The sequence below is a fragment of the Pygocentrus nattereri genome, chromosome 8, assembly GCF_015220715.1.
Source record: "Pygocentrus nattereri isolate fPygNat1 chromosome 8, fPygNat1.pri, whole genome shotgun sequence".
Classification (NCBI taxonomy): domain Eukaryota; kingdom Metazoa; phylum Chordata; class Actinopteri; order Characiformes; family Serrasalmidae; genus Pygocentrus; species Pygocentrus nattereri.
In genome coordinates, this window is record NC_051218.1 from 43,607,825 (window position 1) to 43,625,760 (window position 17,936).

Here is a 17,936-nt window from a genome sequence, read left to right on the forward strand (position 1 = left end):
AGTGAATGACTGGTAGAATGAAAAAGAGAGAGAGAGAGAGAGAGAGAGAGAGAGAGAGAGAGAGAGAGAGAGAGAGAGAGAGAGAGAGAGAGAGAACCCCTAACCCTCCATCTCTCTCAAGGCCATTATGTTTTCTAAGACAAATGTAAAATGTCTCAAACTTAATTCCCACTCCAAATGAAGAACAACCCATATTTGCATGCGTACTTAACAGATGGGAGCTGGAATTCATTACAAGAAACTCTAAAACCTTTTATAATGTAATGAAAAATTTCAGCATTTTCTTTCTTTCATTTTTAGCTATATTTAGCTGCTGAAATCCTAAAGCATTCCTAGTAATTCCATGTGTTACTTCACAGCTTCCTAGCCCTCCTGACCCCATGGGACATCCTGAGAATATCTGAGGTGGGCCGGACCAGCCCATAAATCCTTCTCAGTCAACAAAAGCATTGTGTTTAACAGAGCCATTAACCGATGAATAAATCATCAAGCAATTACTGGGTCACATGGTCACGCTTCGCCGAGGGACGAAGGGCAAATGGCAACAGCTTAAACCCACTTTTCATTAGAGCTGCTGTGATCGTGAAAAACGGCACGAATCCCCTCGTTATTAATCAGACAGGCTGTGAGGCCCATTGACAAGCAGAGCACTGAGTCATATCGCATTTCCACAAACAACAAACCATTCAGTGCCGTTCTGCACCGCACATTCACACATTCATGATCTGGGTCTGTCTCTCACACACACACACACACACACACACACACACACACGTACATGTATATGCACACAGACACACACACGTACATGTATATGCACAGACACACACACACACATATACACACAAACACACACGTATACACACACACACGTACATGTATATGCACAGACACACGCACAGACACACACACACACACACACACACGTATATGCACAGACACACACACACGTATATACACGCAGACACACACACACGCATATACACAGACACACTCATATATATACACACACAGACGTGTATATACACACACACACACACATGTATATACACACAGACACACATGTATATACACACACACACACACACAGACATGTATATACACAGACACAGACACACACACGTATATGCACAGACACACACAGCAACTGTGCTGTGCATCAATGAAATCAATTTGCATGTGTCTTATTTGTTTATGTATATGCAAATGAACTGTTTAAAATTAAAACAGAATGAGTGAGAGAGAGAGAAAGAGGTACAGACGGAGAAAAGGAGGGAACAGACGGAGGAAAGAAAGGGAACAGGAGAGGAGAGAGATAGAAAGAGGGAAGAGCAAGAGGAAGAGAAAGAGAGAAGAGGGAGACAGAGAAGAAGGAAAGAGAAAAAGAGAGCGTGAGGGGACAGAAGACAGAAAGAGAGAGAGGGAGAGAAAGAGAGACCAACATAGGAGGGAAGAGCAAGAGGCAAGAAAAAGAGAAGGAGTAAAAGAGAGAAGGGTGAGAGAGAGGGAGGAGAGAGAGAGGAGAGAGGACAGAGGAGAGAGGGGGAGAGAGAGAGAGCGAGCGAGAGAGAGAGCGAGAGAGCGAGAGAGAGAGAGAGAGACAGAGAGAGCGAGAGAGCGAGAGAGAGAGAGAGAGAGAGAGAGAGAGACTCTGCCGCTCTTCCAGTGCCCTTTTAAATACACTCCGTAATAAAGACGAAAGATGGCGTGCGCTCCGGCTGAGCTTAGAGCCACACACACACACACAGTAGGTCTGGGGTAAATACAGCTCTATTTACCCATTAACTCCACCCAGTGTGTTAATTAATGTGAACTCTCTCTCTCTCTCACTCACACACACACACACACACACACACACACACACACACACACACAGTCATGTGTCGAGCCGCGGGTGTCTGGCCTGACTGTCCTTGTAAATAAATTCATTCTAATTTGTTACATTTAATGAGTAGCTGCCCTCAGAGAACTCTGTGTTTTTCTCTCTTTACATCCAAGACCCATAAAACACTGAGACTGAATCATTTGAACAATTCCGAAACAAAAGCCTTAAAGAAGTTGCAGCTCTACGATCATGCTAGGCTTAAAGGAACTCAGACAAATCTCAGGTTTCAGCATCACTGCTACTGTTTTCACTACGTCAAACACCAGTGTTTAATCAGTGGGGAGAATTTCTTTTGGGCAGGCAGTGTTTCAGGCTGGTTACTGCGAACTGAAGTATAAACTTGCATATAAACACAATGACGCTCAGACGAACTATAAATGTTACTCCCAGCTGAACGTCAGAGATAGAGCTCTTCTTCTCATGTCCAGTTCCACCTTAAAACATGTAGCAGTTACCTGTAGGGGTGTTAGCATGTAACTGCTGCACTATTTAAGGTGGAACAGAAATTCAAATAAGAAGCTGGTGTGAATCTGGTGCTGGCTGAGCCAACAAGCAATGCTCTGCAGTTACTTTACAACCCATTTTCAAAAAGTTGGGACGCTGTGTAAAACGTAAATAAATGTAAATAAAAACAATGCAATGATTTGCAAATCTCATAGACCCATATTTCATTTACAATAGAACATAGGACTCGTGTCAGATGTTGAAAGTGAGACACTTTACCATCTCATGGAAAATATTAACTCATTTAGAACTTGATGGCAGCAACACATCTTTAAAAAGTTGGAACAGGGCCAACAAAAGGCTGGAAAAGTAAGTGGTACTAATAAAAAACAGCTCAACAACTCGCATGACTGAGTATAGCAAGAGCATTTTAGACAGGCAGAGTCTCTCAGAAGCAAAAATGGGCAGAGGTTCACCAATCTGCTAAAACTGCATCTAAAAATTGTGGAACAATTTCAGAAAAATGTTCCTCAACGTAAAATTGTAAAGACTTTGAATATCCCACTATCTACAGTATATGATATCCTCAAAAGATTCCGACAATCTGGAGAAATCCCTGTACACAACAGACAAGACTGATGGGTCAATACTGGATGCTTGTGATCTTCAGGCACTCAGGCAGCACTGAATTAAAAACCGGCTTGATTCTGTACTGGAAATGATTACATGGACTTAAGATCACTTCCAGAAATCATTGTCTGTGAACAGAGTTCAAAGCGGTATCATACAAAGAGGAATCCATATGTCAACACAGTCCAGAAACACTGCCGTCTTCTCTGGGCCAAAGCTCATTTAAAATGGACTGAGGCAAAATGGAAAACTGTTCTGTGGTCAGATGAATAAAAATTTCTTGGGAACCAAAGATGGTCTGGCGCTACATTAATGTCTATGGAGTGTTTTGCAACAGAAAACATTGCATTATGAAATGAAAATCTGGCAGAGAAGACCCAGGAATGCTGAGCAGTGAGAATCCTACATCAGACAAGAATGGGACAACATTCCTCTCCCAAAATTCCAGCAACTGGTCTCCTCACTTCCCAGACATTTACAGACTGCCGTTAAAAGAAAAGGGGAAGCTACACAACGGTAGACGTGATGGGAGTGACATCGACCTCAAAACTATCACTCAGAACTATCACTTTAATCATGCCACTGTGATGACCCAAAATAAAGCTCAAGACAGTCGGCATGCGTCTCCAGGCATTTCCCACAATCATACATGGAATGTAAGTGGGCTATGATCAGCATCATAATACTGGTAAATGGTAATTAACCTCCAACATCGTACCACCACAAGCCCCCCTTCCTCCACACACACATATATATACCCAGACATGAGCACACACAAACAGATGGCAGTGGGCGGGGTCTATCTCCCCCCCGCCCCACTGCTGTGTACTGTGGAGGTGGCTGCATTTTAAGCCCATTATGCAAGTAATGACTTAATGTATGAAGAGAATCTTTAATCACCACAGGAAGAGGACACGCATGCCGTCCTCCCTTATAAACAAGCCAGCGCAAACATGCGCTAAGACCACTCAGCACTGACCTTTCTAAAAGGCAATCTGCTTGCGGTATTACAATTTGTTCTACATGACAGAAGCAGGCTGCATGCATTCACACAGACACATGCATGTTAGGGCTTTGAAAAACATGCATTGTGAATAATTGTATTATTTTGTATGGTTAATCGTGATTAATCGCATCGGTCTAATTTTCTCAAATCTGACCCAAAAGCCCTATTCGAGCAGGATTAGTACCTCCTGCAGATGTGCTGTGACTGATTAGGTCAGTGATTTTAATACAGTACGAATCTGCCATGTTTGTAGTTTATACACGTCTGTTAAATAATACTTCTGGACTGAAGCGCCTTCTGTTATTTACCAACCTCAGAGCTTCTCAGTGTTAGTATTCCCGCTCATACTAAAATCTCAATAACGTATTACTGAAACCAGGTAATAGAAAATGGATGAGCCGAAGTTTGTTTTCTATTTGGCAGTGTTCCGCCTTAAAAGTGTGATGTGGGGGTCGTCTTGGGTGGCATTTGGTAAGTTAAATGATCCCACTTTACTAGCCTAATGCTACTTTGCATGCCAGTTAGCCACACAAAAGATTATTGGTAGTGCTGCGCCTGTTGCATAATGCTGAGGTAAACATCCACATGATGATGTTTAGATCCAGGCTATTCGGGGTAATTTGGGGAAATCACAGAGAACCTTAATCCTGTACGAATCGGCCAGTCAAATCACACACTTATTACATTACAGGACCTCCTCCGGTAAACTAATCCAGCATAAATAGGGCTTTAGAGAGGTTGTTTGTTTCATTTAAGCAACACTGCATTTTGTTACAGCTGCATGAGCGGATAAAAAAAGCTTCTTCCGAATGAACCTGAGAATCAACCTGAACGCAAATTTGCAAACACAAAACTTTCATCACGACGTCCAGAGAGAGCAACAGTAGCTCCATGTTCCAACCAATGAGTGTATATACAGCTGTATGTAACATGCTGTTCGATTTATTAAGTGAAAACATTAATGGAACGTCTGCTTGGAACAAACTTAGATATCGATTTCCACAATTTGTAACACACAACATTTACTTTCTAAATGTAATACATTAGTAAAAGTTTGGCCACCATTTCAGTTGCTCCACTGGTGTTTTATTTTGTGAGGTCTCAGAGCTCATTCTAGTCATTAGGCCTTAATCTAAGTCAGCATCTTAATCTAAGACAACATTGTAGCGTAACAAAACCTGTGAGCCTTCAAACCTTTCACGATGTAGTGCTTATTCTCAAAAGCCATGGGTAAGTAGCTGACTGCGGATACTCTAATTGACTCTTATAGAACAAGATAAAAGCACAAAGAATGTCTAAAATGGATATTTTGTCTCAAATGTTATTAAGAAATGGAATTTAAGGAGAAACCATTCATAGACTGGTCAGCTATGCAAAGCAAAACCCCCACGTCACTGCCAAGGAACTACCAGCTCACAGGTGAATCATGATGCACGGGCCCCCTGCGCAGTGTTGTGTGGAAAAGTCATCAGAAGTTTACCTAAACTGCGATCTTATCACAAAAGTCAACGTCTGCAGGACACAACACAAGATTTACATAGAACTAATACATATTGGTAAGGGTCTTAAGTAAGGGTGTCCAAACTTATGAACCTGACACATTCTATGTTATATTTAGAAATACGTTAAATTCAGCAAATAAATATTACCTGTGAATTAAAATTTGTAGAAATGTAATATATCGACCCCCCACGACCCAGAAGGAGAAGCGGCTTAGAAGATGCTGCTTAGAAGTGTGTGTGTGTGTGTGTGTGTGTGTGTGTGTGTGTGTGTGTGTGTGTGTGTGTGTGTGTGTGTGTGTGTGTGTGATATATCGCTGCTGTCGAAAAAAAAAAACCTTTTATATCCATTTTTCAGTTTTTGACATAATTTGAAAATGCCTGTTACCCTTTATATTCTGTGTGAATTTTATGAGGGACAGACCAAAAGAAATGGCATCAAATGACTTGGAAAAAATTCTGGTTCGATTGACTTACATTAAAACTGATGTAGGTTTTTTTTCTTCCCTTGTAAAGTTACCATTTTGGACATACAATGTTTTCTTCCGACATTTAAGTTTACATTTCCGATATTTAAGTTTGCTCTGTGCAGAGTCTGGGTCTTCTTTTCTACTCAATGGTTACAACTTCTCTGTGACTGAAGCCCTCATATTCATGCATTTTACTATGTGTGTGTGTCTATAATACATACTATTATATGTGTGTGTGTGTATACATACATATATATATATATATATATATATATATATATATATATATATATATATATATATATATATATATATATACACACACATATACATATACATATACACACACACAGGAGGCTCCCGAAGGGAGCAGAAGCTCCACTTTGCTGCTGCTTTTAGTTTGCTGCTTATTAATGTATCTATAGGTCTCCTGTGATCACTGTCCTGCGTAGTCTGCCAAAGGCTCTGAAGCCATTTAAAAGCAGGATTTGAATGAGAAGGCCACAGGCATTGATTCTATCATAGCAACACAAGTCACTGCGCTTCAGCTTGCACTGCTACTGATGGTCTAAGGGGTCTAGGGAAGGGGGGGGGCTTTCAAATATTAAAAATCCTTGGTCTAGGAAGAGTCTGGGGAGCTAGGAAAAAGGTTTAATCCATGCCTTTTTCATTTTCATTGTGCATTCCATATTGTTTTCTGTGATAAAGCCCAGAAAAAGTAAACACAGAGAGTATGAGGGTATATGATGTGACAATGTTTTTAATTTTATACACCATTAGGGTGTTTCCTCTACTATACTCTGTGCATCTGCCCAGCCTGCTTTGGGTTATAACTGGCCTGAGCACATCTTCCTAATGCTTGATTTTTGCAGCACGGCTCCACAGTGGGAGAGTTATCATCAAGGGTCGGGGCAGTTAGGGGCTGGCCTTAGTGGGCTGGCCATTAGTACGATATTATGATATGGGCTAGCGGGAGCCGACGGGAACACTGTGGGTCATAACAAGGTCTCCTGCTAGAGTGCGAGTGCACTGACCTTTCTCTGCAAGCAGAGGAGAGCACACTGACCCACTAATGCCACACACAAACACATGCATGCACTCACTAATGCATATATTATCTCCTGAAGGAGAGAACTCGCTGACCTACTGATATACACTAACACACACACACACACGCAGCTGTGGATATGAGCAAACACTGAGTTCCTGAAAATATGTTGTACATATGGACACACACAAGATAATCACCACAGATGCTTACGGAAATAAACGGTCAAATATCTCACCCTCAACCATACACTCACCGGCCAATATCAGTTTAGTTGTTCAGTTGCTTGTTAACACAAATAGCTAATCAGCCAATCACACGGCCGCAACTCAGTGCATTTAGGCATGTAGAGGTGGTCAAGACAACTTGCTGAAGTGCAGCCCGAGCATCAGAACGGGGAAGAAAGGGGATTTAAGGGGCTTTGAACGTGGCGTGGTTGTTGGTGCCAGACGGGCTGGTCTGAGTATTTCAGAAACTGCTGATCTGCTGGGATTTTCACACGCAACCATCTCTAGGGTTTACAGAGAACGGTCTGAAATATCCAGTGAGCGGTCAGTTGTGTGGACGAAAATGTCTTGTTGATGTGAGAGGTCAGAGGAGAATGGGCAGACTGGTTCCAGATGATAGAAAGTCAAAAGTAACTCAAATAACCACTTGTTACAACCAAAGAATGCAGAACACCATCTCTGAGCGCACAACACGTCGAACCCTGAAGAAGATGGGCTACAGCCGCAGAAGACCACACCAGAATATGGCGTAAACAACATGAAAACACAGATCCATCCTCCGTAGTATCAGCGGTTCAGGCTGGTGGTGGTGGTGTAATTGTGTGGGGGATATTTTCTTGGCACACTCTGGGCCCCTTTAGTACCAACTGAGCATCGTTTAAATGCCGCAGCCTATTGAGTATTGTTGCTGACCATGTCCATCCCTTTATGACCACAGTGTAGCCATCTTCTGATGGCTACTTCCAGCAGGATAATGCACCATGTCACAAAGCTCATATCATCTCAAACTGGTTTCTTGAACATGACAATGAGTTCACTGCACTCCAATGACCTCCACAGTCACCAGATCTCAACCCAATAGAGCATCTTTGGGATGTGGTGGAACGAGAGATTCGCATCATAGATGTGCAGCCGACAAATCTGCATGATCTATCATGTCAATATGGACCAAAATCTCTGAGGAATGTTTCCAACTCCTTGTTGAAAGTATGCCATGAAGAATTAAGGCAGTTCTGAAGGCAAAAGGGGATCCAACCTTACTAGCAAGGTGTACTCACCTACCCGGTGAGTGTAGATATGCATACCTAGATGCCGCGCTGGGTCAAGCCAGGCATGTCAATGGTGCCACAATAGAATCATATAACGAAAGGAATGCAGCGATCCGTGCTCATGTTTGTGTGATTTTCCTCTGGTTTTATATCAAGCTTATTTCATGTAACAGTCTATTCAGGGGGGTCTTAACTTCATGTAGAAGTTATTTATTTACAATGATGGTTAAACCTTTGTAGCATTAAGTTAAAGCATTTTAAGTTAAGTAGATCATAAAACACGTTCTGTTAATTTGAGAGGAACTTTTAAAATAAATAAATAATTTACATTTATTTCATGCAGTTACTGAATAATTTGCCTTGCGATTTGGTCACATAAATTCAGATGGACAAACCAGAATAAACCCTGGTCAATACAGCATTAATAATTTATTTTGTTAACACATTATTAATTAACTTTGACATCAGAAAAATGTACATAATTTCTCCATTACCCCTGAAATACAGTCATATGCAAAAGTCCGAACGTCCCTGGTCAAATTACATGTTTACACGGTTGATTTCCTAAGTCATAAATAAAAACACATTCTCTAGAGGGCAATGGTCTGTAGATTGTACTGCACAGTTTCTAGTTATTTGTAAGTGCAGCATTGGAAAAACTAAAACATGAAGCATAAAATGTGCCACAACTTTTGCACAAGCCACATTTTATGTTCACTTTTTTAACGTTTTAAAACGTGCAGCGGTGTGTTCGCTGCACAGGACGCGTTCTTTTCAGCACAGCATCTTATTTGACCAGGGGTGCCCAAACTTTTGCATACAGCTGTAGATGATTAACCAAGACATGTCGGATGTCCAGATTTCGCTTCTATTGTCGTTTTGTTTGTACGGTCTTAATTGATGTAGCACACTTGTTAGCGACATTAGCCTCGTAGCTCCAGCACTAAACTGAACGAGCAAACTTTGGACACCAAACACGTCTTGGCTGATCCAGCGTATTTGAGCTGTGTATCATGGGAGTTGTAGTCTTACCTCAGCGATGAAGACCACGATGACACAGTCCTCTTTCTCTGCCTGACTGAGCTCTGACATCAGAGAGCTGAGCGTATCCGTTAAATATGAATGCACCTCCCTCTTCACACTGGGCACGCCCATCACTACTGACACTGAAAGACAGGGAGAAAAACAAATTAAGTACAGCAGCCACTCACGAGCCAATCAAGTCCAGGCCAGTGTGTTTTGGCTTAACCTCTTCAACTGCATGAGACCACCGGTGGGTCCAAAACGCACTCGGTCATGTTCTTCATAACGTTCATATTCCATAAGCTCCATTCAGAAGCTGGGCGTCGTGTGAGGCTGTAGCTCTTCTCTCCAGTCTAATAGACGGTGATGTCATTTTAAACCCTTATAATAAAAGAAGCTGAACTCAGTTTGTTTTTCTACTGAAAGTCGACCCGTTTTTCCCCAAATCTGGGCTCTAAACTATAAACAGACGGCGTCTCTTCAGTGATCTGCTCTGGAAACATCACTTTTAGAAAATAACACAAAGAGCGTCGGAGATTTTTGGCTTTCAGCAGTAAATTGTGAGCATATAATGATATGTGGAGATCATAAAACACACACTCTGTTCATTTGAGGGGCTTTTACAAAAAATAAATAAATAAATACAATAAAAATTTACATTTAGCAGCTCATTTACATCAAAATCTCCTGAAAATGCTTCATATAACGATGTTACCTCCAGCAAAACTGTTTTAATGAGGAAATATTTTTCTATTTTATTGTTTTCATTTTTTTTTATATGTAAGAGATCATTTCTCTGCCATGTGGAGCTGTTTGAGCACGTTCCACTCAGAAGGGCTGTAGCTTTTTGGACATCTCTGTCTGTAAGTGCTGAAAAGTGGCAGCGTTCTTTCAGAAAACAAGGCATGTGAAGGAAATCCGTCACACGACACTAAATTGGTGCAGAAATTCATTCTTTCTCAGAAAAAAATGTTCCCAATGTAGGTTTTCAAAATATTTTAGGCATCAATAAATTTTCAAACAAAAGTTGAAAACTTTTTCATTCACAAAATATTACAGACAATTTCCGTTCATGCAGCCTACATCTGCAAATGTTCTGAAGTGTAGAAACATTTCTGACAAAAATGCTTTGAATGGAAACACAGCTCACGACTGCAGACCAAATGCCTGAAAGCAACACGGACCAAACATCAAATACACTTTTTGAACAGACAATAATATTTAATATGTTTCATAAATAGTTATTTATATACTTATTTAAAATGTATTTATCTGTTGATATACATATCATTGCTGTCGGAAGAAAACCTTGTATCTCCATTTTTGGCATTTTTCAGTTTTTGACATAATTTGAAAGTGTCTGTTACTCTTTACATTGTTTGTACATTTTATGATGAATGGCCTAAAAGAAATGAACCAAAATCCATCCATCCATCCATCCATCCATCCATCCATCCATCCATCCATCCATCCATCCATCCATCCATTTCCGCTTCTCCGCGGTTCGGGTCACGGGGGCAGCATCTTAAGCAATGAGGCCTCCCTTTCCCCAGCCACTTCCACTAGCTCTCCGGGGGGGGATTCCGAGGCGCTCCCAGCCCAGCTGGGCAATATAGTCATGCCAGCGTGTCCTGGGTCTTCCCCAGGGTCTTCTCCCGGGTGGACTTGCCTGTGACACCTCACGAGGGAGGCATCCAGGAGGCATCCTAACCAGATGCCCGAACCATCTCAGCTGGCTCCTCTCGACGTGGAGAAGCAGCGGCTCTACTCCGAGCCCCTCCCGGATGACCGAACTCTCTAAGGGAGAGTCCAGACACCCTGCGGAGGAAACTCATTTCGGCCGCTTGTATTCACGATCTTATTCTTTCGGTCATTACCCAAAGCTCATGACCATAGGTGAGGGTGGGAACGTAGATCGACCGGTAAATCGAGAGCCTTGCCTTATGGCTCAGCTCTTTCTTTACCACAACAGACCGGTAAAGAGCTCGCATCACTGCTGACCCAGCACCAATCCGCCTGTCAATCTCCCGCTCCCTTGTACCATCACTCGTGAACAAGACCCCAAGATACTTAAACTCCTCCACTTGAGGCAAGAGCTCATCTCCGACCCAGAGAGGGCTCTCCACCCTTTCCCACCTGAGAACCATGGCCTCGGAATTAGAGGTACTGATTCTCATCCCGGCCGCTTCACACTCGGCTGCAACTGATCCAGCGAAAGCTGAAGTTCACAGCCTGATGTCCCCAATAGGACTACATCATCTGCAAACAGCAGCGATGTGACCTTGAGGTCACCAAACCGGACACCCTCCAAAGTGAAGTATGTTTTTTCCTTCTCCTGTAAAGTTACAATGTTTGAGATACAAGGTTTTCTTCCGACTATATTGTATTACTTTTTTATTTCTTTTCTCCTCAATCTACTCTGAGCCAATGCAAACGTAATTTCGTTCTAATGTGCACTGTGTGGTGGAAATTTAAATGAAAAAGTCTGTCTAAGTCTAAGTCTAATATATCGTCGCTGTTGGAAACTCTCATATCTAAAATTTTAGTCATTTTTCAGGTTTTGACATAGTTTGAAAATGCCTGTTGGCCTTTACATTGTGTGTCAATTTCATGATGAATGGACCAAAAGAAACGGCCCAAAATGACTTGGAAAAACGTCTGGTTCCATTGACTTACATTAAAAGTCAAGTAGGTTTTACCTTCTCCTGTAAAGTTACCGTTTTGGAGATAAAAGGTTTTCTTCCAACAACAGTGACATACAAACATGCATACAAATATACATACGCACACACTTTTTATTTACTTACATTCAAAGGGTTAAATATCTGCAGCAGTAAGTAACAGTTTCCAACCAACTGACACTTCATTAGTTTTATTCCTGGTTACTCCTGGAGTTTTATTGCAGCTCTAATCAAATCCACCTGATTGGAACATTCAGACACTCCTGAGGGCTTGAAATCTTAAATCAGACGTGTTAAAATGGAAGCGTGTTATTCATTACAGTGGTCAGTGTAAGTGGTTGTCCTAGAAACAGCCAAAGGGTTTTATTTCCTTCATTATTTTTTCCTAAGATATACATTGTTAAGAGTGGGAGTGTACGACCGTAACTGTGTACGTTGCAGTCATATAAAACTGTGTATATCTATAGATGCATGTAAGGTGCAGCAGCACAGCCCCAACTGAGCTTCAGGAACTGCCAAGCCGGCTCTCTAATCAGCCCCTCGTGGCTCTAAGTTGAGACTGCCACCGTATAACTACCTCCCAGTGCTCTAATATACACACAGCCAAATAGGCCTGAAAGACGAATCGTTTTCACATAGAAATCACAATTTAGGATGGCGCAATTTTCAAATCGCAAGAGCTGCAATTTTTTTTTATAGCCTACACTCCCAGAAAAGTTCCTCGAGGTTCTTATAAAAGATGGTTCTCCAGTAAAGACAATCGTTTTACACAGAACCACGAACACTTAGAGACCCATTTGCACGCATAAAAGGTTCTTCAAATTGTGAAATTGTTCTTTAGATTGAAGGAAGATGTGATGCATATGGTTCTATACAGCAGCAAAAGGGTTCTGCTACTGTTCCAATGTCAAGCTTGTAACAATAGAAGAACATTTTGGTGCTGTACAGAACGATTTACACAAATGTGCTATATAGAACCGCATACAACACAATGTCCAAACATTTAAAGAGCCGTTTCATCATGCAAAGAACGTTTTAAGCATGCAAGTGAGTCACTGAGTGTTTATGGTTCTATACAGAACCATTATCTTTACTAAAGAACCCTTGAAGAACCGTCTTTTGCAAGTGTGTACATCAGCAGAAATGATGGGTTTTAGATTTTAAGAGGGGAAACTGAACCTAATAAGAGTCTGTGAAATATCTGTAGGTGAGGTCCACACGTTGTGACATCACAACCACAACTTACTTTAGGGGTCAAGCCTCGAGCCAAAAAGGTGGATATGATATTCTGGTCTTGGCCAAAATCTCAATTTGTTAAAAAAATGGCAATTCAAAATAGAGCTGCAATATTAGTACGAATAATCGCAGTTCGATATTTTCCCCAAATCGTTCAGGCCTAAAATATTTCTCTTGACTGTGTTTTTGCACACAGGAGAACATATGCTTGGTTCCAGATTTCTCCCTGACGCTTCCAGCCATTATAGATTTGTGAAATTCCAGCAGCAATACAGTTGATTTAGTATAATAAGGAATTGATCAGATAAACTAGCTATGGGATGACATCTACAAATAATACTGGGCTGCCATGAGGACTGTGTTGGAAATGGTTGAATAAAAATACTGACGAATAGAAAATCAATACCAATAAATGAAAAAATGCTTACGGTCCAGATAAATAGCGTTTTAAAACAAAAAGCTCTCAGGTGCCTACATTTTACACAGTACTGTATATTCACAGAGACAGAGACTGAAAGAGAAAGAAAGATATTGAGCAAACCGAACAGACAGCGAGAGAGAGAGTGAGAGAGCAAGAGAGAGAGAGTGAGAGAGAGCGAGAGAGCGAGAGAGAGAGAGAGCAAGAGAGAGAGAGAGAGAGCGAGCAAGAGAGAGAGAGAGAGCAAGCTAGAGAGAGAGAGAGAGAGAAAGAGAAAGAAAGGGTGAGAGAGAGTGAGAAACAGAGAGCTAGAGAGAGAGAGAGAGAGAGAGAGAGAGAGAGAGAGAGCAAGAGAGAGAGAGAGAGAGAGAGAGAGAGCGAGCAAGAGAGAGAGAGAGAGCAAGCTAGAGAGAGAGAGAGAGAAAGAGAAAGAAAGGGTGAGAGAGAGTGAGAAACAGAGAGCAAGAGAGAGAGAGAGAGAGAGAGAGAGAGAGAGAGCAAGAGAGAGAGAGAGAGAGCGAGCAAGAGAGAGAGAGAGAGAAAGAGAAAGAAAGGGTGAGAGAGAGTGAGAAACAGAGAGCTAGAGAGAGAGAGCAAGAGAGACAGTGAAAGAGAAAGAGAAAGCGAGAGCGAGAAAGAGAGAGCCAGAGACAGCGAGCTAGAGAGAGAGAAAGAGAGAGAGCGAGAGAGAGAAAGCGAGAGCGAGAGTGAGAGAGAGAGCGAGAGAGAGAGAGAGAGAGACAGAGGTAATAAATCTTCAGGGGAGGGTGATGATATGAGAGATGAGAAGATCAAGACTCTGAGACGGGGATGACAGAAGTTAAGACAGACGCACCTCCTGTGCGGCCCTGGCCAATGTGCACGGCGGGCTGCAGGCTGGTCTCCTTGGCCAGGAGATGGGGCAGGTGGTGGAAGATGCTGGGCAGCTGCAACACATTCTTACTGCTGGTGACGTTCCACAGCTTGAGCTTCGTCTCGTCTGAGAGGAACAGAGAGCATTCAGCATGAGCTCAAATCACACTGCACTCTAACTCACATCTACTGGTTCAGTCTCAGTGAGATGTGGCCGTGAATACGGAACCGTATCTGAAATGCTTTGCTTTGCTTTCTAGGTCTGAGTTTAAAGAATCTATGCTATCTTGACTGGCTGTGAACCTCGTGGACACTTTAACACAAACTCCTGCCTTGTAGCTCCACCTTGCTGGTGTTCACTGCTGACGCACAGCTTGAGTTGATCACCCTCCAGCGTAGCTCTGAATGATTTAGACAAGACATAAAATCGTCCAATGTTGTAAAATGTGTTTATCATTTACAAATTTTGCCCAAAAATTGAGGCTTACACACTGAACCCAGTGTTACCCTTGACACTTCAGCCTTGGGTTCACTACACGACTTTTAAAGCCTGAACAGATTATAAAAGACTGGGCGTCTCATACTATCAGACTATTTTTTGGCGACTGAAATATTCGGAATCCACACTAAAGGATTAGTTATCACACACTATTCGACTTTTCAGCTGCTGCTGAACCGAACGGACCTCAGTGAACTCGCAAGAACTCTCGTATCCATCCTCTGCTAGGAACCATCTATATTTGGGGCAGTCGTGGGCTTGAGGTTACCGGAAGGCTGCCCACCGCTCTGGGCAAGTGTGCTCACTGCCCCCTAGTGTGCGTGCATTCACTAGTGTGTATGTGGTGTTTCACTTCACGTATGTGTTAAATGCGGAGGTGGAATTTTCCGGGTTGTGGGATTAAATAAGTATCACTTTACATATTAGCAGAACACAAACAAACAAACACGAAGCAGCTGCTGCTGTTTTCTCTGTCGTTTGTGCTGAAGTAGTAAAGAGGCAGTAGATAAACTTGTTCAAGTGGATCATGGATTTAAAAATGTGATCAGTGTGGAATTTTTTGAGTTTTAAATGTACTTGATTGTTCCGTAAACCCAGCTCATTCAACAGCTTCGTTCCTCACGTGAGAGACTTTTACTTGCTGTATTTTCTTTCGCGCTCTCAGTTTTTACTGGCCGTTACAGGAGTCTGTTCAGATCGAGTCGTGGATCAGTTTACACTAGATTGCTCTCAGGAGTCTGAAACAGAGTCTGATCGAGAAGCCAAAAATCGGAGTCTGCTCCCCTCACTCACGACTCGACTCTCTCTCCAACCGTGGACTAACCCAAAAATCTGCAGACTAGAGCCGACCAGCTCAGACTCAACCAGACTGATCGGGGTGGAAGTCGCGTAGCGTAACCCCGGCTTTGGGTGCGGCGGTGTTGTAATGCACGTGTGTTTTGGCCTCTGATTGGTCTGAATCATCTACAGACATCTCACCAGCGAAGGGTGTTTATGTTAAATAAAGCTATGTGATTGGTTCTTTTTGTAACGTGACCGCTTTGCCTTATTGCATCACTTCCGTTTTCATGGGAAACGGATTGCTGTCGACAGCAGAAGAGACGGAATGTCCCACTGATGTATGCAGTGTGCAGAAAACAGATGAAGCTAGTACCTACCATTTTGCAAACCTGAATGTAGAAATACTCAGGGTTTGAATTAAGGAGGGGCCAGGTGGGGTCCTGGACCTCCCATAAGAGTAAAGGGACACCCCAGAAGAGAGACACTTGGTTGTCATTTTTCTCTAATGGGAGGTCCGGGACGCACCCAGTGTTTCTCTGCCGCAAGCGATGCTGTTGCATCGGGAGAAAGTATAGATGAAGCATTGATAAAACAAATGAGTCATTACGTGGGACGTGGGACGTGGGAAGCTTGTCTTAAAGTGGGCTGTTGAAATTGTAAGCAGCATATACTGTATGTGACAAGAACGATGATGCCATACAAAATGATTTGCCTTTTTTCATTAGATTTTTTATTTGATGTGTTATAATGTGCTATAATTAGGCGAGAAACGGCTATATATACACATATAACTGACCACCGATGCACATCGTCTCTCTGCTCCCTTATTTTGGACAAACCTGCATATGAACTGAGCTGTGGCCAATCAGAGGGCGCAGTAACCAACTGTATCACACTCACAGTCTCGGGTAAGACTGAACACTGGAAGGTGCACTGATTAGGACATATGATGGTAAACATCATTACGAACTACGTCTTAAATCTCTCTCTTTGCCTTTTCGTTAGCTACTAGCTGGGTGAGACTGTTGTCTGTGTTGCTATGGTGACCAGCCGTCTGCGCTGATCTTCAGGGTTAAAGGGTGAATCAGCAGTTCTACATTAACTCCAGCGTTTAAGACCATTTACTGTTAAACTGTGTTGGAGGATCAGCAGAGCTTTATTTTACTGTAGAGGAGGATTATTTTATTATTACCTACGAATCTGATTCTGCTGTGGAGCCGCAACAGGGCAGTAAAAGAGCCGCATGTTGCCGACCCCTGGCCCACAGTCTGTAACTGCACACCTATATGGTGGACCCATCAGGCAGACTTATGCGAATGATTCATGTACAGTTTCGTTCGACAATCTGTCCATTATAACTGACTTGAATGCTGTGCTTGTCGCTCTCTCTCACCAGACAGGCTGCTCCAGGTGCGGTTGATGTCCCGCAGCGCTTGTTTCTCTGCGATGGCTCGCTTGATCTCGTCCAGCACCAGGTTGAGCTCCTTCGAGCGCTTCAGGTTCTCCTGCTCAGCCGAGTGGAGCCGATCTCGCAGAGCCAAGAACTCCCTCTGGTATATATCAACCACATTACCTAGACACGGAGAGCGAAAGAGAAAGAAGTTTGAATTTTAATAGGATTCCAGTACACCTGCACAGAAGCCCTGAAGCTTCAAGGGATTTTTTTATATCAGGTTTCATAATTCATGGTAACACTGCTCAATTATTTAAGCCCAGGTCCTTAACATTATGCACCAATAAATAAAGCTAAATTATTCAAACAGAGCTTCTGAACGGGGCCTTCACAAAGACCCGGTGATTAGACTGAGCGGTGGGAAGAACACAAGATATTTTGAGCTTCTCTCTCTCTCTTTGCCCTTTAAAGGACTGAGGCTGCACTCGTTTACATTTAGAGAGGCTGTTTTCATCCAGAAGAGGCAGATGGAAAGACAGAGAGTGAGCCCTGCATGCATCCATCTCTTGCGCCTCCCATTCCTGCTGCTTCTCCACCCACTGCCCTCCTTAACAGGCCAGTCCATGTGCCTCCCCTTCAGACCGGTCGATATCAATCGTTGAGCTTGAGTCACACTCCGCTGTGGACGTGCCTCACACACTCAAACAGCCGTCAGAATACGGAAAGCCGAAAGAGGGCCAGGTCTATGCTCCATGCAACTACAGTAAACTTCAACTGTTAATATCAATTTAATTCC

At 42.6% G+C, this 17,936-nt stretch overlaps 1 protein-coding gene across 3 annotated transcripts in view; it reads right to left on the reverse strand.

Annotated features, from left to right (window-relative positions):
* The window catches only part of mgat4b (alpha-1,3-mannosyl-glycoprotein 4-beta-N-acetylglucosaminyltransferase B), a 216,097-nt gene that overhangs the window by 74,914 nt on the left and 123,247 nt on the right, over positions 1 to 17,936 (reverse strand). For all 3 annotated transcript variants that reach the window (XM_037540557.1, XM_037540558.1, XM_037540559.1), the window contains 3 exons: positions 17,141 to 17,320; positions 14,452 to 14,595; positions 9,291 to 9,424 (listed from right to left, as the gene is read on the reverse strand). In XM_037540557.1, coding sequence (XP_037396454.1) covers positions 9,291 to 9,424; positions 14,452 to 14,595; positions 17,141 to 17,320 — 458 coding nt within the window. The remainder of the gene's footprint in view (positions 1 to 9,290; positions 9,425 to 14,451; positions 14,596 to 17,140; positions 17,321 to 17,936) is intronic.